Raw genomic sequence first — 20,209 nt, 5'->3', positions numbered from 1 at the left:
TTTCACCACCACCAAGTCAGGCGGAGCCGACTTCCTCGAGAGTGGGCACTCGCAGACGTCGGGCCGAGTCTTCTCATCCGGCCGACATAGCCAACCGCGCGATTTAGCAATCGATAGGGAGCGCAAACGCGCTAAACGGGCAGCTGAAACCGATGAAGAGCGGGAGCTTTGAAAGCAACGGAAAGGCGCATAACAGAAACCTAGACGATGCTTCCATCACAGCCCTCACGCATTTTGCGAACGAGTGTTGGAGGGAGGGAAAACTCCCAGCGGCTTGGAAAATGCCATCGTTAAATTCATCCCAAAACCGGGCAAAAAGCTCGCACTCGAAAACCTCAGACCTATTTCGCTTACATCTTGCATAGGAAAACTGATAGAGCACGTCATACTAGACAGACTCCAGTCTCACATGCACAAAGACAATTTATATCCACACACTATGATTGGCTTTAGAACACATTTATCAACACAGGACACGATGCTCAGACTAGCAAACGAAGTCCTATCTCAGGAGCAACAAAGGAGCACCAGGGCAATCCTAGCTCTAGATTTAACAAAAGCGTTTGATAACGTCAAACACAAAGCAATCCTAGAATCTCTTTCACCGTTGAATGTGGGCGAAAGAGCGTTTATCTACATCAAGGACTTTCTCTCCGATAGAACGGCTAAAATTCAAATTGGCGCAATCAAATCCGACACCTTCAGTTTAGGAGACAGAGGAACGCCGCAAGGATCGGTCCTCTCCCCCTTCTTATTCAATATAACCCTCATCAAAATGGCACACGCACTCGCAAAAATCCCAGACCTAGAACACTCTTTGTACGCGGACGATATCACCCTTTGGACCACCAAGGGGAGTATCGCCACAATACAAGATACGCTACAACAAGCGGCAGATGTAGTAGTAGAGGAGGCACAAGCCGCAGGACTCGCGTGTTCCCCCCAAAAATCTGAAGTCCTCATCCTACACCCAAAACGTCAAAGGAAAAATAAAGCGCCTGAGATCAAAATCTACGCGGAAGGGGCAGCCATCCCAGAAGTGGACACACTAAGAATCTTAGGAATGCTGATACAGTCAAACCAAAAAAACGACACGTTAATTAAGAAACTGAGAAACACTGTCAACCAAATCTCCTTCCTCATCAGACGCATCGCGAATAGGCGAGGAGGAGTTAAAGAAGCCGAGACCAGGAGACTAATACAAGCCTTCGTTCTCAGCAGGGTCAACTACACTACACCATACGTCACCCTCACAGTAAGAGAAAGAGACGACCTGGATTCTCTAATTAGACAGTCATACAAAATTGCGCTGAACCTCCCTCGTCATACTCCAAATGAAAAACTATTACAGTTAGGAATTCATAACACCTTAGCGGAAATGATAGAAGCACACCTCACCGCACAATATGAAAGACTATCAGGCACTGAAACGGGGCGTTTCATCCTAAAGAAAGCAGGAATACAATATGAAGGAATCCGTACACCCACCTTGCCAATTCCAAGACACGTGCACGAACATCTAACAGTACCTCTTCTGCCCAAAAACATGCATCCACACTACAATACGGACAGAAGAAAGGCTAGGGCACAAAAACTTCACGAAAGATTTTCAGTTCAGAAAGACACGGCGCACGTGGACGTGGCAGAACATGCGGACAGAGACGCCTTTTCTCTGGCAGTTGTCGATCATCGAGGTTCTCCCCTTGCATCGGCGACAATAGATAAAACAAAATTTCCGGAGGAGGCCGAAGAAGCTGCCATAGATTTAGCCATTACCTCCACCACTGCCAAATACATCATAAGTGACTCCAAAACAGCAATTCGAAATTTTGCAAAAGGAAGGGCCCACTCAGCAGCCATCAAAATCTTACAAAAAATCTCCAATATCCGCTAGATAACATTGATCTGGGTCCCCGCCCATTCGGACCATCCTGGAAACGAGGCGGCGCACCAATTTGCCCGAGGATTCGTGGTTAACCGGGAGGTGCGCTACCCCGAGCTCAGGTCGGCCAAGGAGCGAATGACAACCTACAAAGAAATTACTACCCACTTCAAGAAAGAAAGACAGATCTTCCCATAACCACATAAATCCCTCAGTAAAACACAACAAGTCAGTTGGCGGCAGCTCCAAACAGACACTTTCTTTAATCCGTACATGTACTCCATATGGTTCCCCGAGCAGTACAGCCCCGTCTGTTCTCTCTGTGGAAAAAAAAACGGGCAGGGCACTTTTTTTTTTCTTATTTATTTTTAAGCCCACACTAATATCTGTGGGCACCAAAAGGCAGACACACCGCACATCCTATACTCATGTACTCAAGACAAGCCATCGCACAGTCTGCAGCTCTGTACCCAATCTCAGTGGGAGGTTGCGCTGCTCAGCTCGGACCCGGAGGTTCAACTTCGAGCCACAGAGCGAGTCGAAGAGGTCGCCGAACGACATCGTCGGTCGGCCACCTGGCGTCCGGCCTAGAAGAGGAGCCCACCGCGGGGAGGGGAACATGACCCCAATCCGCGCCTAAGACCTCTTTTTTAATAAAGTTTACCTCCTCCTCCACCCCTGGGGACAGTGGACACCTTAGTCGTGCTTTAAGGTATACGTGGCGTGGCGGTAGTGACAGATGCGCGCTGCAAAGCGTTGGCACTGACAACGTTGTGGCAGAAACGCAGCGAGCGCCTCGGTACGGAGGTGTGCTCGTCTTGTCGTGAGGCTGTTATTCGAGGAACGCCGCGGAAGAAAGCATTGACGTCGGCCCGGAAAGAGAGTGCACTTATTGCGGCAGCAAACCGTGAGTTCACGAAGCTTTCCATGAACGTTCCTCGTGTGTTCGGGCTGCTAAAAAGAAGGGGAGTTGTCGCTAACGGGGCGATGAGTTCGTGAGTGTCCGTCACTGTCTAATTTGCTTTGGTTTTTATAGGTTTAACGTACCAAAGCAACTCAGGCTACGTGGGACGCCGTAGTAAAGGGCTCCGGAAAATTTCGACCGCGCGGGTTCTTTAACGTGCGCTGACGTGACACCATGCACGGGTCTCTAGTATTTCGCATCCATCGATATGTGACCGCAGGGATCGAAGCAGTTTTTCGGGTCAGCAGCCGAGCACCATAACCAGTGAGCCACCGCGGCGGCTCCATTCTCTAACTTGTTCTGTCGGAGTGCTGTTTCTGACGGTATACGGCGTCTGTCGCGCTGTCAACGCGCAACGCGCTCTAGCGCCGACGAGCCGCTTTAGGAAGGTTTGGTTTGGTTTATTAAGGCGAAAGCCTTTAATGCCTCATACTGTCGTTAGCAGACGCGTCGGAAGCCGTGTCGACAGACGCGTCGGCAGGAGTGCCGACAGACGCGTCGGCAGCCGTGTCGATAGACGCGTCGGCAGATTCGCCCGCCTTTCGGCGTCACTGCTTAAAAGGCTCAAGGTTCCAGCTTGAATAAAGGCGCATCTAGTGAATGCATGGGCTTCATAAATAAAATAAAAGGAGTAAACTCAAGAAAAGGAAAATAAAAATTAGAAAATAAACAAAAAACAAAATAAATATAAGATGCGAAAATAAAAAAAAACAAAATTAAGAAAAGGAGCAAAAATAAATAAAAAAACAAAATATTAAAAATAAAAAATAAATAAAAACAAACAGTGGCCAGGAAACGCTTTCGCCTTGCAGCACAAACGCTTTCGCCTTGCAGCACTTTAGAGAGCCAAAGTGCCCCCTGAATTTTTGGGTTTTAACGTCCCAAAGCAACTCAGGCTATGAGGGACGCCGTAGTGAAGGGCTCCGGAAATTTCGACCACCTGTTGTTCTTTAACGTGCACTGACATCGCACTGTACACGGGCCTCTAGAATATCGCCTTCATCAAAATTCGGCCGCCGCGGCTTTAGGAAGGATTCGAAGGACATGGCGGACGCCGAAAGGTCGTTGTTATCATCAATGCAGCGGCGGACCTGCGACGCGGTGGTCGCGAGCGCACTTTTGTCGACAGCGATTATGCATACTCGTTTGGAGGTGAAGCCGAGTTGTCTTTGGCGTTCACCACAGGAGTCGCGATAGGCGAAAAAAAATATTAATGGTCAAGCTCCCGCGCTCGAACCCGGCCGCGGCGAGCGCGTTTCGATGGAGGCGAAACGCAAAGGCACCCAATGTCAGTGCAATGTCAGTAAACGTTAAAGATCCCCAGGTGGTAAAAATTATACCGGAGCTCTCCACTGCCTCACCTATTTCCCTCTTTCTTCTTTGGTTGAATTTCGATGGAGGCGAAATTCTAGAGGCCCGTGTACTGTGCGATGTCAGTGCACGTTAAAGAACTCAAGGCGGTCGAAATTTCCGGAGCCCTTCACTACGGCGTCCCTCATAGCCTGAGTCGTTACATGAAGGCTCCCTAGACGCCGCGCACTCGCCACGCTATCTGGCATGACGTCACACCGCGCGCCTCGCCGCCGCCGCCATTTGGTATGACGTCACCGTTTGGTATGACGTCATTTGGCGTGACGTCGTCGTTGCGCTCGCCTCCGCTCGCTTCTCCAGCTGTGTCGCATACCTGAGTACATGTCGGAGGATTGAAAAGAAGAGCTCGCGTTCGCCGCAACCACAGTTAAGGCGGCAGTATGGACGGCTACAAGTCTGCTAAGCAGAAGAAGGCCTGGAATCGACATCGGGACAAGATAAAGAGGGAACGAATCACCCAGGAAACAGGTACAGAGCGCCGAACGACTGGCTAAACGCCGGGAATATGCCGCCGTGAGCTTTCGCTACGTACATCCTGGCATAGCCGAGCTAAGCCACTGCCACTTTTATTGCGAAAGCAATACTACGCTAATGAATGGCCTTTCGTGTAGCGGCGGCCGGTAGCCACGTTTGATCTTTAGAATGAACTCTGACGTCATACCAGGGTGAGATATGGGCTACCAAGTCGAGTCGTCGCGCAGCGGCGGCCGGTAGCCACGCGTGACCTGTAGACGCGGCGCACTGCGTTCCTTCTTTAGACGCGGCGCGCCGCGTTCCTTCCGTTAGAGGCGCTGCGCTCGCTTAAAGGGTCAGTCTACTCACCGAGATGAGTGTATAAATAATGGCATAATCTGGTAGTTGGCACCCTATAACATCAATAACGAGGGGTCTGCGCCCGGTTTAGGCAGGAATTTATATTTTATTTCGGCGTTAAAAGTCGCGTAAAAAAGCATGGTGGCGACCCCAAACGTTCATTTTGTTCAAGAAAGTGGTAGTCTTTTTTTGTAGAAGCATAAGTGAATATACTACGTACCATTTGTATGCCCCAATGTCAGAGAAACGCACGTTTTGTTCTAGTAAACTGTAGAAGGCGTACCGCTCGCCTTTTCTGTAAATCACATGAATATTTATAGTTACACGTGCGCAAAACGCAGGCACATTCCCACTTTTAGTTCAGCGTATGCTAGCAGAAACGCAAAAATAAACTCAGCCTATAGTGGCGCCATCTGGTCGTCAGGACGGGAACCATTGCTGTAAACAAACCGACTCTCCACTTAAGCCTAGGAGCGGCAGAATCGTCACTCTAATTATTAAAATAAAGCAAATTTATCTCTTATATGTTTTCTTATAGGCGAGATGAGACGAAGCGAAAGACAGGCGCCCCATTTATGGCCAATTAACGCACTGAAAAAGGCAGCAACAACGAAAATTCAGTCCGAAGCGAGAGGTCCGGCTTCGACGGGCGCCGCCATGTTTGTCGCCGCTCGGCGGAAATCCAGATGGTTGCCAGATGAGACTACCATCTCATACAGATGTGTTCCCAGATTAATAAATTCTATTTTAAAATGTTCTACCGCACTCCTTGGCACCACAGCTGGCTAAACGGTAATTTGAGTAAAGAGCTATCGGTTGCCGCAAAGAAAATATGGTCGATAAAATTCAGTAGACTGACCCTTTAAGCAACCTACCAGGCTTAATCAAAGCCCGCCAATTTTTATTCTCTCAGCTCAGTTTTGGCTCACAATGTTACTTTTTGTGTTGACTATCGCTTAGGCATGCGGCTGAAGCATATGTTGACTATTTGGCAATAAAACGCTTAAATTACTTTGTGGTATAAATGAAAAAAGAATCTTTTATATCCGGCTTAAAATCGGCGAGGACGATACCTGAGTTTTCATCGCTTTTGTGCCGTGGCGCCCCGAATTGTTTCGGAAATGCTAATTTCCCTCCATCGGGCTGACAGTTAAGGTATCCACACTCCGCCTTGTGTGTGAATGCTACTTCGTGGAGCAGTTCATCGAACGGAACTACACATTTATCACTGGAGGTAATGCTTTTAGCCATATCAAAATAATTTCCCACGTAGCGTGCTACGAGCACGAACGGTATGGGCCGAATTCTATTTTTTTTTTTTTGGTGCTGGCGCTCCCATTTCCCTGTGGCGTCGGCCACTTGCCAGATTGTGCGAACACGGAAAGCCTCTTATTTCCGCATGATGTTCTGAACACCTTCGCGATCGCTCGCACCTTCGCTTGCTCGGTCAGTGTGAGAAAGCATAGGCGAGTTTGCCTGACTTCTCCTATAGCTCTTTACCACAGCTCTAGCCGCCCTAATGAGAGCGGACGTAAGCAGCATGTATGACCTACTCGTGAACCGTGTCACCAAGCTTCAACCTATCGCAAGCCCTCATTTCATACATGATCAAGACCCCTCTCCCTGAAAGAAAAAAATGGTGGGGTTTAACGCAGTTGAACCGAGAACACATGCGAAAGCAGGGGTTCATTCTTCAAATGGAGGGGGCACTTAAGCTCCGCCTTAAGAGCACGACGCGATGCCAGTAGAGGGTGAATGCACATGCATGCGGAATTTTTCATTCTTTACTTAACATTCATAGATGGCGTTGAGTCCTCATACCACTACCAGCGCAGTGGAGATGTCCCACTCGCGCAGCTGGCGCGACGCTCTTCCGAACTTACTCGAGCTCACCCGAGTAACTCGGGTAAGCGGTTGCCAAGTAAGCCTATCGGTTGTGTGGGGTTTAAAATGGGGAGATAAATGCGTTCTCCCCGTTTAACCGCGGCTGACCCAGTTCAAAACCGCGCGGACCCCACCCCGTGGTCGCGTACGCTACCGAGCGCTCGCCGACCACGGCGGGTCTTGCTCTGCGGGAACAAAGGAACGCCACACTGGCTGACACAAACAAGGCATTTATTGCTATAACAACAATAACGCCAGCTAGCAACAAAATACACTGAGGAATCGAGGACGTCCGACTCACCAGCACGGTTACGAGCGAACGTTCGCCCACGGTAGGGCAGGGGAAAAACTCCGAGGACGGACGGGACGAGCTGAGGGGAACATGTTTCCACACGAGGCCGCCCGCCGGCGAAGAGCGGAGCGTTCCGCGTGAACGTCCACGCGCTTCCCCGGTCCCGAGCAAAAGAGAACCCGTCTTCCCCCGCGCGCGAGCGGCAAAACACGCCATCCGTGGAGCTGGTGTCGCTGCGACGCGAGCGCCCTCCCCTGTTAGTTAGAGTAACACAACTAAAGGGAGTGCATTGCGAGGAAGCTAACCACAGGGAACTAGTGCGTTGCGGGAAAGCGAACGCAGGGGACGAAGGCGTCCCCACAGTTGCCAGGTAAGCCAAGTAAGCCTAGCTTGCTTGGCTGTCGCCTTAGAGTTAAGCTGTTCAGAAGCAATAGAGTAACTAGATTCAGATATAGACTCTTCGTCGGTGACTCCCTGGCGAGACTCCTCGAGGAGCGCGGCACGACCGGCTGCTCCTGGCTGCGGTGGAAAGAGCAAGCTGACGTCACGCGTCGCCATAGCAACGAAGAGTCTGACGTCACATCATCTGTTAGGCGCGGCGGCGGCTCCTCGAGGAGCAGGGGGTTCCACGGACCACGCGACGAGCGGTTAGACCTGGCGTAGTATTGCTTTCGCAATAAAAGTAAAAATGGTGCTTGGTTAAAACTTTGCGAAAGAAGTGTATCGCTGAGATGCGTGCTAGAATGCATGGACTTCTTTATTAGTGCTAGTAAACACTCCTATGACCCTGATTTACGTTACTTGACTCATTTACTCATTCGCGTCACTCCACCCAGAGTCTTGTTTCAAATGTAAGTTCATATTCTATCTGTCGATCGAACATTTCCTATTCGCGAGGTACCTGTTCGTCGTGTAAGTGCACTAAGCACGCATTGCGTTAAAATAGATGGCATACGGTTACTCAACGGTGCAGATATTTCCAGCGCTGGAATATTTGACGGACCAGTACCGCACTGACATTGAGGTGATCAGCGGCAGCTCTTATGTGGCGCGCTGACATAAAGGGGTGACCACCGTTAAGTAGTGGCGCGCTGACATAAAGGGGTCCACACAAGCCGCAGCAACCGCCATTCAGTCCTCGTCTTGCGTTGTCTTCGGACTACAATCTTGGTGAGTCTTCGACGAGCCCTTCACCTCTGAAAGCCTGCACAAAACGATATGTCACGGAGCTCAGCTACACTCTTAACAGAAAGGATTAAAAAGGGAGTAAACTGCCCTCTAGCGCACACTCTTATATAAAATAATGTGGGCTAGAGGGCAATTTACTACCTTTTTCCTCCCACATAGGCGTATTCGTGTTTGGAGAGAAGGAAAAGCTTCATGGCGCGTCCAGTAGCGCGGTTGGCGCGGCGAACGAGGACCAAATCGCCGGGTTGAAGGTATGTCAGTGGCTGGGCCGCCCAACTGACCGCTTGCGCATGCGCATGAGCCTTGAAGAGGCTGCTCTGGGCCTTGAGACGGGCGAGACGAAGCCATCGGGTAGAGTCATGCGGGGACTCAGTAAAAGGGGGGTGCTGGCCTAGCTGCGGGTCTAGTAGATTCAAGGGCGTTCTGCCGTAGAGGTCTGGAAGCGGCGTCATATGCGCGGTTTTTTGCGTTGCAGTGTTGACGGCGAAAGCTACGGCAGGGGACAAAGCGGTTCCAGTTCGTTTGTGACAAAGCTGCGTAGAACACAAGTATGCCCATCATAGTACTTTAACTTTTTCCACGAAGCAACTGCTCTGCGGGTGATTTACGGACGTAGTAGAGTGCTGGATACCGAAAGAGCGTAGGGCTCGCTCTAATTCATAAGACATCAAGGAGCTCCACGGTCCGTGATATCAGGCTTTAGGGTACGCCATCCCGGAAAATGAGGTGCCCCTCCACAAACAACAAGGCATGATGGGACGACGTGTCAGAGACGGCCAATGCTTCGACCCACTTGAAGTGGTCGATTGTGACCAGAACATATAGCTGTTGCCGGCGCGCGTCTTGGGAAACGGACCCAAATGGCATAGCTTTGTCCAATCAGTTCGAAAGGCATACTCGGTGGCAGAAAAAGCCTGCAGGAGTGGCTTTGGCGCTCTCGTAGACGGCTTCCTATACTGGCACGTCTGGAACGACGCCATGTTGTTCCTCGCGTCGCTGAACTTGTTGGGCCACCAAAAGAGCTCCGTCGAGCGCGCGTGAGTCTTTCCGCGAACAGGGTGGCGCGTGCCGTGGGAGAGTCATGGAAACCGCGCAAGACATGTGGCCGCAAAATTTTCCGGAACCACAGGCAACCACAGGGGAGGTCGGCCACGGAGCCGCTTCACATGGTTCAGGGGGACAGCCTCCACCCGGCATAACCGGCGCCGCTTGTGGTTGTGCGTCCTGCTATCGGCGCTGAGGGACCGCGGAATGTAGCAACAGGGTTGAGATCTTGGGCTTGCGCAGTCTTCAGGTCCGTCAAAGGCGTCACAGAAAGAGGGCGGCGTGAAAGGAAATCGGCATCTCGATGGGCGTAGCCACGTCGATGCAAGATCGTGAAATTACACCCTTGAAATTGGAGGCCAGCGCACGCCTTCGTAGTCGAATGTTTGGAGGGCTGCAGCCAAGAAGGAGTGCTGTTGTCTGTGGCTTTGGTACAGTGGCAGGCTTACCGGTTGGGACGGAACTTCTCGACGGTCCAGACAGCGGCGAGGCATTCGAGCTCCGAAGAGTGGCGGAGCCGCTCAACGTCCGAGAGCTGGCATAAGCCAGGAATCTGTGGTCTCCCGACTCGTCTTCCTGTAGAACCGCGCCCAGCCGCTTGCGTCCATGCGGTGAACGGTTGGTCCGGTGTACAAATCCACGCGGCATTCTTCTTCAGCAGTACTGTTAAAGGCGCGCTGCGCTTGGCAAAAGACAAGTTTGAGGCGTCTCTGATGCTCTTCGAAACTATAGACGCATGGACAATCACACCATCCAGATATGCCGACACCATAGTCCCCTTCATATGGCGTGAAAGGTGGCCGGAGCATTCCGGAGACCGAAGGGCATACCGGTAAAGGCATACTGGTAAAGAAGGTACGGAAGGGCATACTGGTACGGAAGGGCATACTGGTAAAGGCCGTCGGGGGCCGCGCCGTTTTTTCTCCGTTGTAGGCGTGAATAGGCACCTGCCAGCAGCCCGAAAGGGTGTCTAAGGTGGGAAAATATAGCGACTCCTTCAGGTGGTCAAGCGCGTCGTCGAGGCGAGGAAGCCGATACACGTAGAGTTGGGTAATGGCGTTTAGCTTATTATAATCAACCTAGAAGCGAATCATCCCATCCTTCTACGGCACAAGGACGACAGGGGAGGACGACTCTACGTGAAGGGAAATGGTGGCCTGGTCGAGCTGGCCGGCTTCATGCTTCGGGATGACCCGCCGATCGGCGGGTGCCACACTGCGCGGTTTGTGATGAATGGACCCACGGCGTTCGAGGTCGATGCGGTGTTGAGACCAGGAAGTGCACCCGAGCCCACCGGTACTAAGGGCAAGGCAACTGCGGTGTTCTTGTGCGGTGTCTTCGGGGAGGCGAGCTCTGCGTTGGTCAGGTTGGAGCCAAAGTTTAATGACTTAGCTTCCACGGTATGACTTCTATCCCTTGCGTGTGGATAGCTGGAGCCGCTGGCTGAAGAGATGCAACTGGCGAATCTAGGCTCAGAACTGACTCAGGGTCCAGCGGGGACCCGCCAGTCAGTACGAGAGGTTGGCACCTCATGTTGAGAAACACATGGGCCACTCCTTTCACCACACACAGAAGGCTTCGAGGTGAGGTCATCTCGCGGGCGGGAGGCGAACACCGGATTGGTACGAAACACACTTCCGCTGTGACCAGGCTACCGAGCTGACCATGCAACCATGCACCTTACCCGAGGGAGTTTGGTGTATGTATGGCTTTGGTGTCGCAAAACTGACAACAATCCCCGGTTGCTGGCACCAGCCGGAGTCTAGGACCGCCGGCTAAAATCGACTGTCCACGACCACAGCCTCTGTCGAGAATGTGCCGCTGCTGCTACCCGCCACCGCCATGCCGTGCAGCTTAATTCATTCCATCAGGCATATATTGGGCTGCTGCTCGCTATAGCACCATGTCGTGTGGCTTAGATTCATTGCTATAGGTGTATCTTAAGTTGGGCTGCTGCTCAATACCGCTATGTTGTGCCATTTAGATTCATTACTATAGGCATATATTAGGCTGCTGCTCGCTACCGCCATGTTGTGCCGCTTAGATTCATTCCTATAAGGATGTCTTGGGCTGCTGCTCACTACCGCCATGTTCTGCCGCTTAGATTCATTCCTATAGGGATGTCTTGTGCTGCTGCTCGCTACCGCCATGTTGTGCCGCTTAGATTCATTCCTATAGGCATGTCTTGGACTACTGCTCGCTACCGCCATGTTGTGCCGCTTAGATTCATTTCAATAGGGATGTCTTGGGCTGCTGCTCGATACCGCCATGTTGTGCCGCTTAGATTCATTCCTATAGGCATGTCTTGGACTACTGCTCGCTACCGCCATGTTGTGCCGCTTAGATTCATTCCAATAGGGATGTCTTGGACTACTGCTCGCTACCGCCATGTTGTGCCGCTTAGATTCATTCCAATAGGGATGTCTTGGGCTGCTGCTCGCTACCGCCATGTTGTGCCTCTTAGATTCATTCCTATAGGCATGTCTTGGACTACTGCTCGCTACCGCCATGTTGTGCCGCTTAGATTCATTCCAATAGGGATGTCTTGGGCTGCTGCTCGCTACCGCCATGTTGTGCCGTTTAGATTCATTCCAATAGGGATGTCTTGGGCTGCTGCTCGCTACCGCCATGCTGTGACGAGTAGGTTCATTCCTGTAGGGATGTCTTGGGCTGCTGCTCGCTACCATCATGTTGTGCCGCTTATATTCGTCACTGAATCATATCTTGAGCTGCTGCTCGTTACCAGCATGTTGTGTCGCTTATATTGATGACTGTAGCATATCTTGGGCTCCTGCTCGCTACCGCCATATTGTGCTGCTTAGATTCGTTTCTGAATCATATCTTGGGCTGCTGCTCGCTACCGCCATGTTTTGCCGCTTGCATTCATGACTGTATGCATATCTTTGGTTGCTGCTCGCTACCGCCATGTTGAGCCGCTTAGATTAATGACTGTATGCATATCTAGGGCTGCTGCTCGATACCGCCATGTTGTGCCACTTATATTCATTACTTTATGCATATCTTGGGCTGCTTCTCGATACCGCCATGTTGTGCCGCTTATGTTCATTACTGTATACATATCTTGGGCTGCTGCCCGCTACCGCCATGTTGTGCCGCTTAGATTCGTTTCTGAATCATATCTTGAGCTGCTGCTCGATACCGCCATGTTGTGCCACTTATACTCATGACTGTATGCATATCTTGGGCTGCTGCTCACTACCGCCATGTTGTGCCGCTTAGATTAGTTTCTGAATCATATCTTGGGCTACTGCTCGTTACCGTCATGCCGCTTATATTCATGTATATGCTGGGCAGCTGCTCGCTACCCCCATGTTGAGCCGCTTAGATTAATGGCTGTATGCATATCTTAGGCTGCTGCTCGCTATCGCCATGTTGTGCCGCTTAAATTCATGACTGTATGCATATCTTCGGCTGCTGCTCGCTACCGCCATGTTGTGCCGCTTATATTCATGACTGTATGCATATATTAGGCTGCTGCTCGCTACCGCCATGTTGTGCCGCTTAGATTCGTTTCTGAATCATATCTTGGGCTGCTGCTCGATACCGCCATGTTGTGCCACTTATATATTCATGACTGTATGCATATCTTGGGCTGCTGCTCGCTACCGCCATGTTGTGCCGCTTAGATTCGTTTCTGAATCATATTTTGGGCTGTTGCTCGCTACCGCCATGTCATGCCGCTTAGATTCATGCAGGTGTTGGGCAGCTACTCGCTACCGCCATGTCGTGCCACTTATATTAATTCCTGCAGACATATCTTGGGCTGCTGCTCGCTACCGCCATGTTGTGCCGCTTGAGATTCGTTTCTGAATCATATTTTGGGCTCCTGCTCGCTACCGCCATGTCATGCCGCTTATATTCATGCATATGTTGGGCAGCTACTCGCTACCGCCGTGTCGTGTCAATTATATTCATTCCTGTAGACATATCTTGGGCTGCTGCTCGCTACCGCCATGGTGTGCCGCTTATATTCATGCATATGTTGGGCAGCTGCTCGCTACCGTCATGTCGTGCCACTTATATTCATTCCTGTACACATATCTTGGGCTGCTGCGCGCTACCACCATGTTGTGCCGCTTATATTCATGCATATGTTGGGCAGCTACTCGCTATCGCCATGTCGTGCCACTTATATTCATTCCTGTAGACATATCTTGGGCTGCTGCTCGCTACCGTCATGTTGTGCTGCTTAAATTCGTTTCTGAATCACATCTTGGGCTGCTGCTCGCTACTGCCATGTCGTGCCACTTATATTCATTCCTGTACACATATCTTGGGCTGCTGCTCGCTACCGCCATGTTGTGCCGCTTAGATTCATGCATATGTTGGGCAGCTACTCGCAACCGCCATGTCGTGCCACTTATATTCATTCCTGTAGACATATCTTGGGCTGCTGCTCGCTACCACCATGTTGTGCCGCTTAGATTCATGCTTATGTTGGGCAGCTACTCGCTACCGCCATGTCGTGCCACTTATATTCATTCCTGTAGACATATCTTGGGCTGCTGCTCGCTACCGCCATGTTGTGCCACTTATATTCGTTCCTGTACACATATCTTGGGCTGTTGCTCGCTACCGCCATGTTGTGCCGCTTATATTCATGCATATGTTGGGCAGCTGCTCGCTACCGCCATGTCTGCCACTTATATTCATTCCTGTAGACATATCTTGGGCTGCTGCTCGCTACCGCAATGTTGTGCCGCTTAGGTTCATTACTGTATGCATATTTTGGGCTGCTGCTCGCTACCGCCATGTCGTGCCGTTTATTCGAGACCGTTTTTTGGCTAAATTGGACATCGTCATATTAATGGACAGCTGGTAAAGATTTTGAATTCAGGAGCTAGTGTAAATGTTGGCATTATTACAATACTCTTATCTTGGTGTGTGGTCCGCATACAGTGCATTCATTACTGCCATGTTCGAAGACTCCCGGGAAGCATTCTGCATGGCAGAGAAATCCGACGCGAAGACAGGCCTCTGTGAGGTCGAGATTTTGCCTCACTGCAAGCGTCGCCGCGTTCCGGCGTATGCTAGTACCGCTTCCCGCGAACACGCTACCCTCCTGAAATGCGCAATTGCCCATTTAATTCTCCCTTAGGAACAGGTTGTTCAATCTGCACCACTGAGCTATGCCAGGTAGAAGACGAAATCGGAGCATAAGTTGTAAGGTAAGAAGAGGGTAAGAAGAAGAGAAGAAGTTAAGAGATCGGAAGAGGGCGGAGTGGGTGAGGGAACAAACGCGGGTTAATGACATCTTAGTTGAAATCAAGAAGAAGAAATGGGCTTGGGCAGGGCATGTAATGCGAAGGCAAGATAACCGCTGGTCCTTAAGGGTAACGGAGTGGATTCCAAGAGAAAGCAAACGTAGCAGGGAACGGCAGAAGTTAGGTGGGCGGATGAGATTAAGAAGTTTGCGGGGATACAGTGGCGTCAACTGACAAAGGACAGGGTTAATTGGAGAGACATGGGAGAGGCCTTTGCCCTGCAGTGGGTGTAGTCAGGCTGATGATGATGATGATGATGAAGGAGAAGAAAACTTAACGGAGCATGCAAAATGCTTCGGAAAGATTTGTAACGATGGCTGGAGGAAATGCGGTCGTGTGCACGACCCGAGAACGGAGACTTTTTCAGCTGCATCGAAGACACTTATTTTCAGGTATAGGTATTTATGGCTGGCGTCGTTCTTTCCGATTTAGTAATATAAAATGCGTCTGCATTTAATCAGGACACTAATCAGCCTGTGCTCAAGCGCTCGGAACAGCAGTGATTGCTGTAACACTGTTTTCTTCTAGACGCTGCGAGATTGGATGGGGCTGCTCCCCGCTAATCGTGCCTATACGCGCTGAAAAGCATGTATATCACGAATTTCGATGCGTTACGAAAGTGTGATGGAGTTATCTTGCTGAGGTCCGTCAGGAGCCATGGGGAAGAGACTGGCCGTACTCTCGGACACGCATCACTTTTTTTTTTCCACGAAACCACACGCACAAATCTAACCTGTAAACATAGCCTACATGACAAGCAAATAAACAATGCAACAATGTCAATTAGGTGCCCGCTGCGATTACTATGCGCCTTTCACTCGCGGCTTTTAGTTTGAAATGTATCTGTAACCAGCAGCCGGGCGCCTCTCTGCTTAAAGTGAGACAACATGCAAGTTCTTCTGAGGCAGAGCATAGAACTGCTCAGGTTAGGATTTTATGTCGGGACTGGCAGCCATTTCGGCCAGTCTTAGTCAGTGTTAGCAGTCATGAAGTCTCGCGCTTCTTATCGCGTTACCAGGCGTAGAAGACCTAAGAAAGCCCGTCTTGGACAAGCCGGTTTATAGCGCTATCTGCCTTTACATACGCCTTGAAAGACGACTGGGTGGCAGTGCGTTTCGCCTTCGGTATCCATTGCCGCTCTCCGTGCCCTATGTTTGCACGAATGCTTCGCGGGATCTGACCGGGCGGGTACTGCTCTCCGGGCCAATAGGGCTGGCTGTCAGATTCGGCAGGCATTCGCCTTTGACGAGTATCCCGTCTCCATCCGCAGTCTACCGGTATCGCCTCGGGAGCTGATCACTTCGGCGGTGGGTGCTATACACACCCACGAATCACATTCTAATTCGTGAGAGTATGTGGAGCCCACTTTGCGATGCAGGTTTTTCAGTTCTGGTCAACACTGCCCGCTTGTGCTACTTGCGGCTGTGACGATTCTGTATGGAAACTTTAGTCGACAGTAGCTGGCGGTCCTGTGACACCGCTGATCGCTTCCTCTGCACTCATCAAAAAAATTCAGGGGGGCACTCTGTTGACCTAAAGTGCGGTGAGGCAAAAGCCTTAAGCGCGGTGTTGCTGCTTCTGTCACTGATGTGGGGTTAAGATTTCGCCTCCAAGAGTGGAACGCGACAGCGTCTTGCAACGCTGCCAGGGAGTCCATAGAACGCCATCGCCCGTTCGGTTCTCGGTTAATTGGTTTTTGAGGAAAGGAAATGTATCTGTCTCGCATACCTCGGTGGACACGTGAACCTCGCCGTAACGGGAAGGGAGGAAGATGGGAGTGAACGAAGGCACCGTATTCACTAGACGCGCCTTTGTTCATTCCAAACCATCGAGCTGGCATGGCGGAGTAGTTAGCATGCTCGTCTCGCACTCCGGAGACCGGGGTTCGATTCCCGAGCTCAACCAATTTCCTACTCTGATTTATTTATTTATCTGGCCTGACTATAAAGGTTAAGCTAACTTGGTAATTAAGCAATTAACTAAACTCATTCCCACTTACTTGGAGCATCACTATACGATCCCTTTAATTGGTTGCATGGTTACTAGCAAAATTACAATTGGCATCGTTTGAAATTCGCGCACTGTGACGCCATGACCGTTTCGACCAACTGAAAAGCGTGACGTTTCTGTCGACAACTCCTGCTTACAACGATGAGGCATTAAAAAAGCCCAAGTGTACCTCCTGAAAGAACGAGAACAGAGCCTGGTTGGTTTTACATCATGCATGCAACCCGCTATGCACTTTACTGACGACCACGAAACGTGCCATATGCTTCGTGGTCGTCAGTGAAGTTTACAGCGAGTTGTATGTATGAAGTGCACCTCGTAAGCGCGGAAATGCCTGTTGGCAAAAGTTGGGCTAGTTCCTGACTCATTCTATGAAAACAAAAATAAACGCTTCACAAGGGACAGCTGGAGAGGAATGTGGACAGGGCCTACACTAAATAATGCGCCTTAGGCTGCAGACTGGCATCTGCGTCGTAACGAGTGTTTTCCATGTTTATGAGGAAAACAGGAGTAGCCTCGAGCAGCAGGAAGCGGAACTTGCCAGCTCGGAGCCCTCAACCAATCTGCAGCTGGTGATGGGGACCTGGCGGACACCAGCCGGCCTCGGACTTCCGGAGTTGGGAGAACCAACCCCTTAAACTGTAATGATCCCAGCAAACCAAAAACCTCTCAGAGACGTCTAGCTAGACGTCTCTGAGCGGTTTTTGGTTTACTGGGATCAGTTAAATGCCTCTCTCCCTCACGTTTTCAGTCCATTTACTATGAACTGCTATGGCCGTCCTATATTGTGTGTAAGAGGACTTTCAGTTTTAGTTGCCTTCGTGTTAGGTTCGTTAATTTAATAAATCATTTCGCACCTTGTGCGGGTTTTGTGCCTTTCAGGTTCCCCTTTCCAAGATTTCGTAATTAAAAATTGCGACGACACTTTGGCAACTGAAGTGTTGAGAGGCGAAAGCCGAGGTCGCCGTGACGACTTCCGGTGGATGTGACGTCACACCGTTCCCGTGGCTATATCGACGTTTTGCGCTATTTCGACGCAATTTTGACATTTTTGCCTATAATTAACTAATTAATCTACAGTCACCGAACTTGGCTTCTAGGTTCAGTTTTTCCTCCTCTATCTGAAGCAACCATTGGTTTTCTTCTATCTTTCTTTAATTCCCGAGTTAAACGCGTGTGACACGCTTTGTTAACGGACGACAGTATGATGCTTTCATCTTAAAACGCTTAGTGTAATCGGTACGTCTCCTAGTTCTCGCCTCGTCTGGCGTGCTGTGTGGGCACACGGAGTGGTCTTCCCCCCCACTCCGCGGAAGCGACTTCTATGCCGAACGACCGTGGAGGTGACCGTGCTCGAGGGAACAAAGGGGAAACAACACGTCTGTACTTGCGTGTTACTTATCAATGCGAGAGCATTATATGGCTCTGTGGCGTCAGCAAAACGATCCGCAATGTAGTCCGCACGATTACATCGTTCTCTGAAGATAAATGTGTGAAAGTGTGATTGTGACAGATACTGTGTGATAAAATGTTGCCGTGGCAAAAAATTTGCTTGATGAGCTGTAATTAGTTAATTAAACGCGAAGAAATGCGCTTAGACGTCAAGATAGCCATGGACGTAGATATAGTACATGGACGTCAGAACAGCCACGGACGTCGATATAATATACGGACGTTTTTGTGTTCGCATTGCTCCAATGTGGGTCGCCGCAATGATCTCAAAGTTTTGCACGTGCAAGTAATACGGAGTGGGTCAGCTAGGTACAAAACATCAACGAGGCAATCTTCGGAACGAGGAGGCTGCGTAAGAAGGGCTTCCGACTTACCGGCTCAAAGTTCGCTCAGGGTACGGGCGCGACTTCGATGGAACTGTTTGCCCGCGCCAAGAATGGCGGCAGCGCGCGACGGGTTCTTCCGTGCGCGCCGCTTTTTTCGGGCAAAGCTATCCCCGGTCTCCTGCGGCGGTAGGCGGCGAGAGAGTGCGGTAACTGCAGCTTGCTTCGCTGTCCGGAACCGGAACACTCTCTCACCTGCTGAGCGAAATTCTCCGTAGCCGTCTAGGTGGTACTACCGTCGCTACTTCCACTTCCTCCATAAGGGAACTAATAGAGATCTCTACCATACCGTGTACCTCTAGCGTTCCCGGAGTACCCGGAGCCCGACTGCGCATGCGCCACCGCGTACCGTAATAACGCGTTCGAAAAAGTTGATCGTGATCCCGCACTGTACAGTACCAGGAACCCTCGGCAACACAAGCGACGTTGTTTTGTAGACGGTGGCGAGTACCGCTGCGTTGACGGTGGCAGTACGCTTAGCGTTAGCCTAACTACGCAGTGCAAAGAAGAGAGACCACTTTCCTATGTTTTACATGCTTCTCGCATGAAATTTACTTTTCGGCCTTGTTTAACATACTCTTGATCATTTAAAAAGGCTCTTTGCGCCGCAGTACAAGCGCTGGCGTCCATTCTTGACTGCGACGACTGTCGAATCGCATTTACTCGTTCGGATATGAGCGTACATTAGGATAACCAAAGAACGTGAATGCAGTGAGTAGAGAAGATAGTGTATGTCACTTGCAGAAGTGGGTCTTCTATATAGCCCTTCATTACGGCGTCCCTCATAGCCTGAGTCGCTTTGGGACGCTAAACCCCCATAAACCTGAACCTTTTTCACGCTACATGTATGACATCGCATGGAGGTATAAATCACGTGGTTGATAGTGCAGATATGGTCTGTTGTCGAGTAGCCTTCAGGGAGAGCGGGTTTTAACGTCCCAAACGACTCGGGCTATGAGGGACCATTCATGCAGTGACTAAGAGCGTCGATACGCCTTTAACTACCCGAATTCAGTAGTTGTCCACTGATATATTTGTGCAGTACTGCCTCAGGTGAAAATTCCCACGTGTGTTTTTAAACGGCCTTTCGCAATAAAGTTGCTGGTTTGGTTTATGGGGTTTAACGTCCCAAAGCGACTCAGGCTATGAGAGACGCCGTAGTGGAGGGCTCCAGAAATTTCGACCACCTGGGGTTCTTTAACGTGCACTGACATCGCACAGTACACAGGCCTTTAGAATTTCTCCTCCAAAGAAATTCAACCGCCGCGGCCGGGATCGAACCCGCGTCTTTCGGGTCAGCAGCCGAGCACCATAACCACTGAGCCACCGCGGCGGCGCAATAAAGTTGCGGTATGCCGTGGACGCTCCACGAATATTCTTTGGCAAGAATTTTTTTTTTTAGTGCGCTTCGTAGAAGCTGAGTTATCTGTAGTCAAGATTTGAATTTCAGTGTGTTCGCGCCTTTTCCTCTCCTCTCGTCACGCTGGAAGGTCGGAGAGCATGCAATAGAGAAGGGCGATAGCATAAAAAAAAAGTAGCCGTACAGGACTCGCGAACTTTCGCGCGTGATTTTGGGTTTTATACTGCGTGTAGAAGTGGCGGCGCTAAAGAAACGGGAACGTAGACGTAGAATGGACCACAGGA

General features: G+C 50.5%; 1 protein-coding gene across 2 annotated transcripts in view; it reads left to right on the top strand.

The window, feature by feature from the left end:
- The first annotated feature begins 2,666 nt into the window (after positions 1-2,666).
- The window catches only part of LOC149336434 (uncharacterized), a 53,690-nt gene continuing 36,147 nt past the window's right edge, over positions 2,667-20,209 (top strand). Inside the window, exon 1 of one of the 2 annotated variants that reach the window (XM_089552896.1) lies at positions 2,667-2,789. Coding sequence is in view for 1 of the 2 variants with exons in the window: in XM_089552895.1 (XP_089409021.1) it covers positions 4,598-4,685 (88 nt within the window). In the remaining variant the exon portion in view is untranslated. Of the gene's footprint in view, positions 2,790-4,399; positions 4,686-20,209 lie in introns of those variants that run through there. The other variant, XM_089552895.1, reaches the window with a different exon arrangement.

This window comes from Amblyomma mixtum, chromosome 7 (assembly GCF_055824585.1).
Source record: "Amblyomma mixtum isolate Tamu chromosome 7, ASM5582458v1, whole genome shotgun sequence".
Classification (NCBI taxonomy): domain Eukaryota; kingdom Metazoa; phylum Arthropoda; class Arachnida; order Ixodida; family Ixodidae; genus Amblyomma; species Amblyomma mixtum.
The sequence above is the reverse complement of the archived record's forward strand: the minus strand, read 5'-3'. Positions and strand labels throughout refer to the sequence as shown.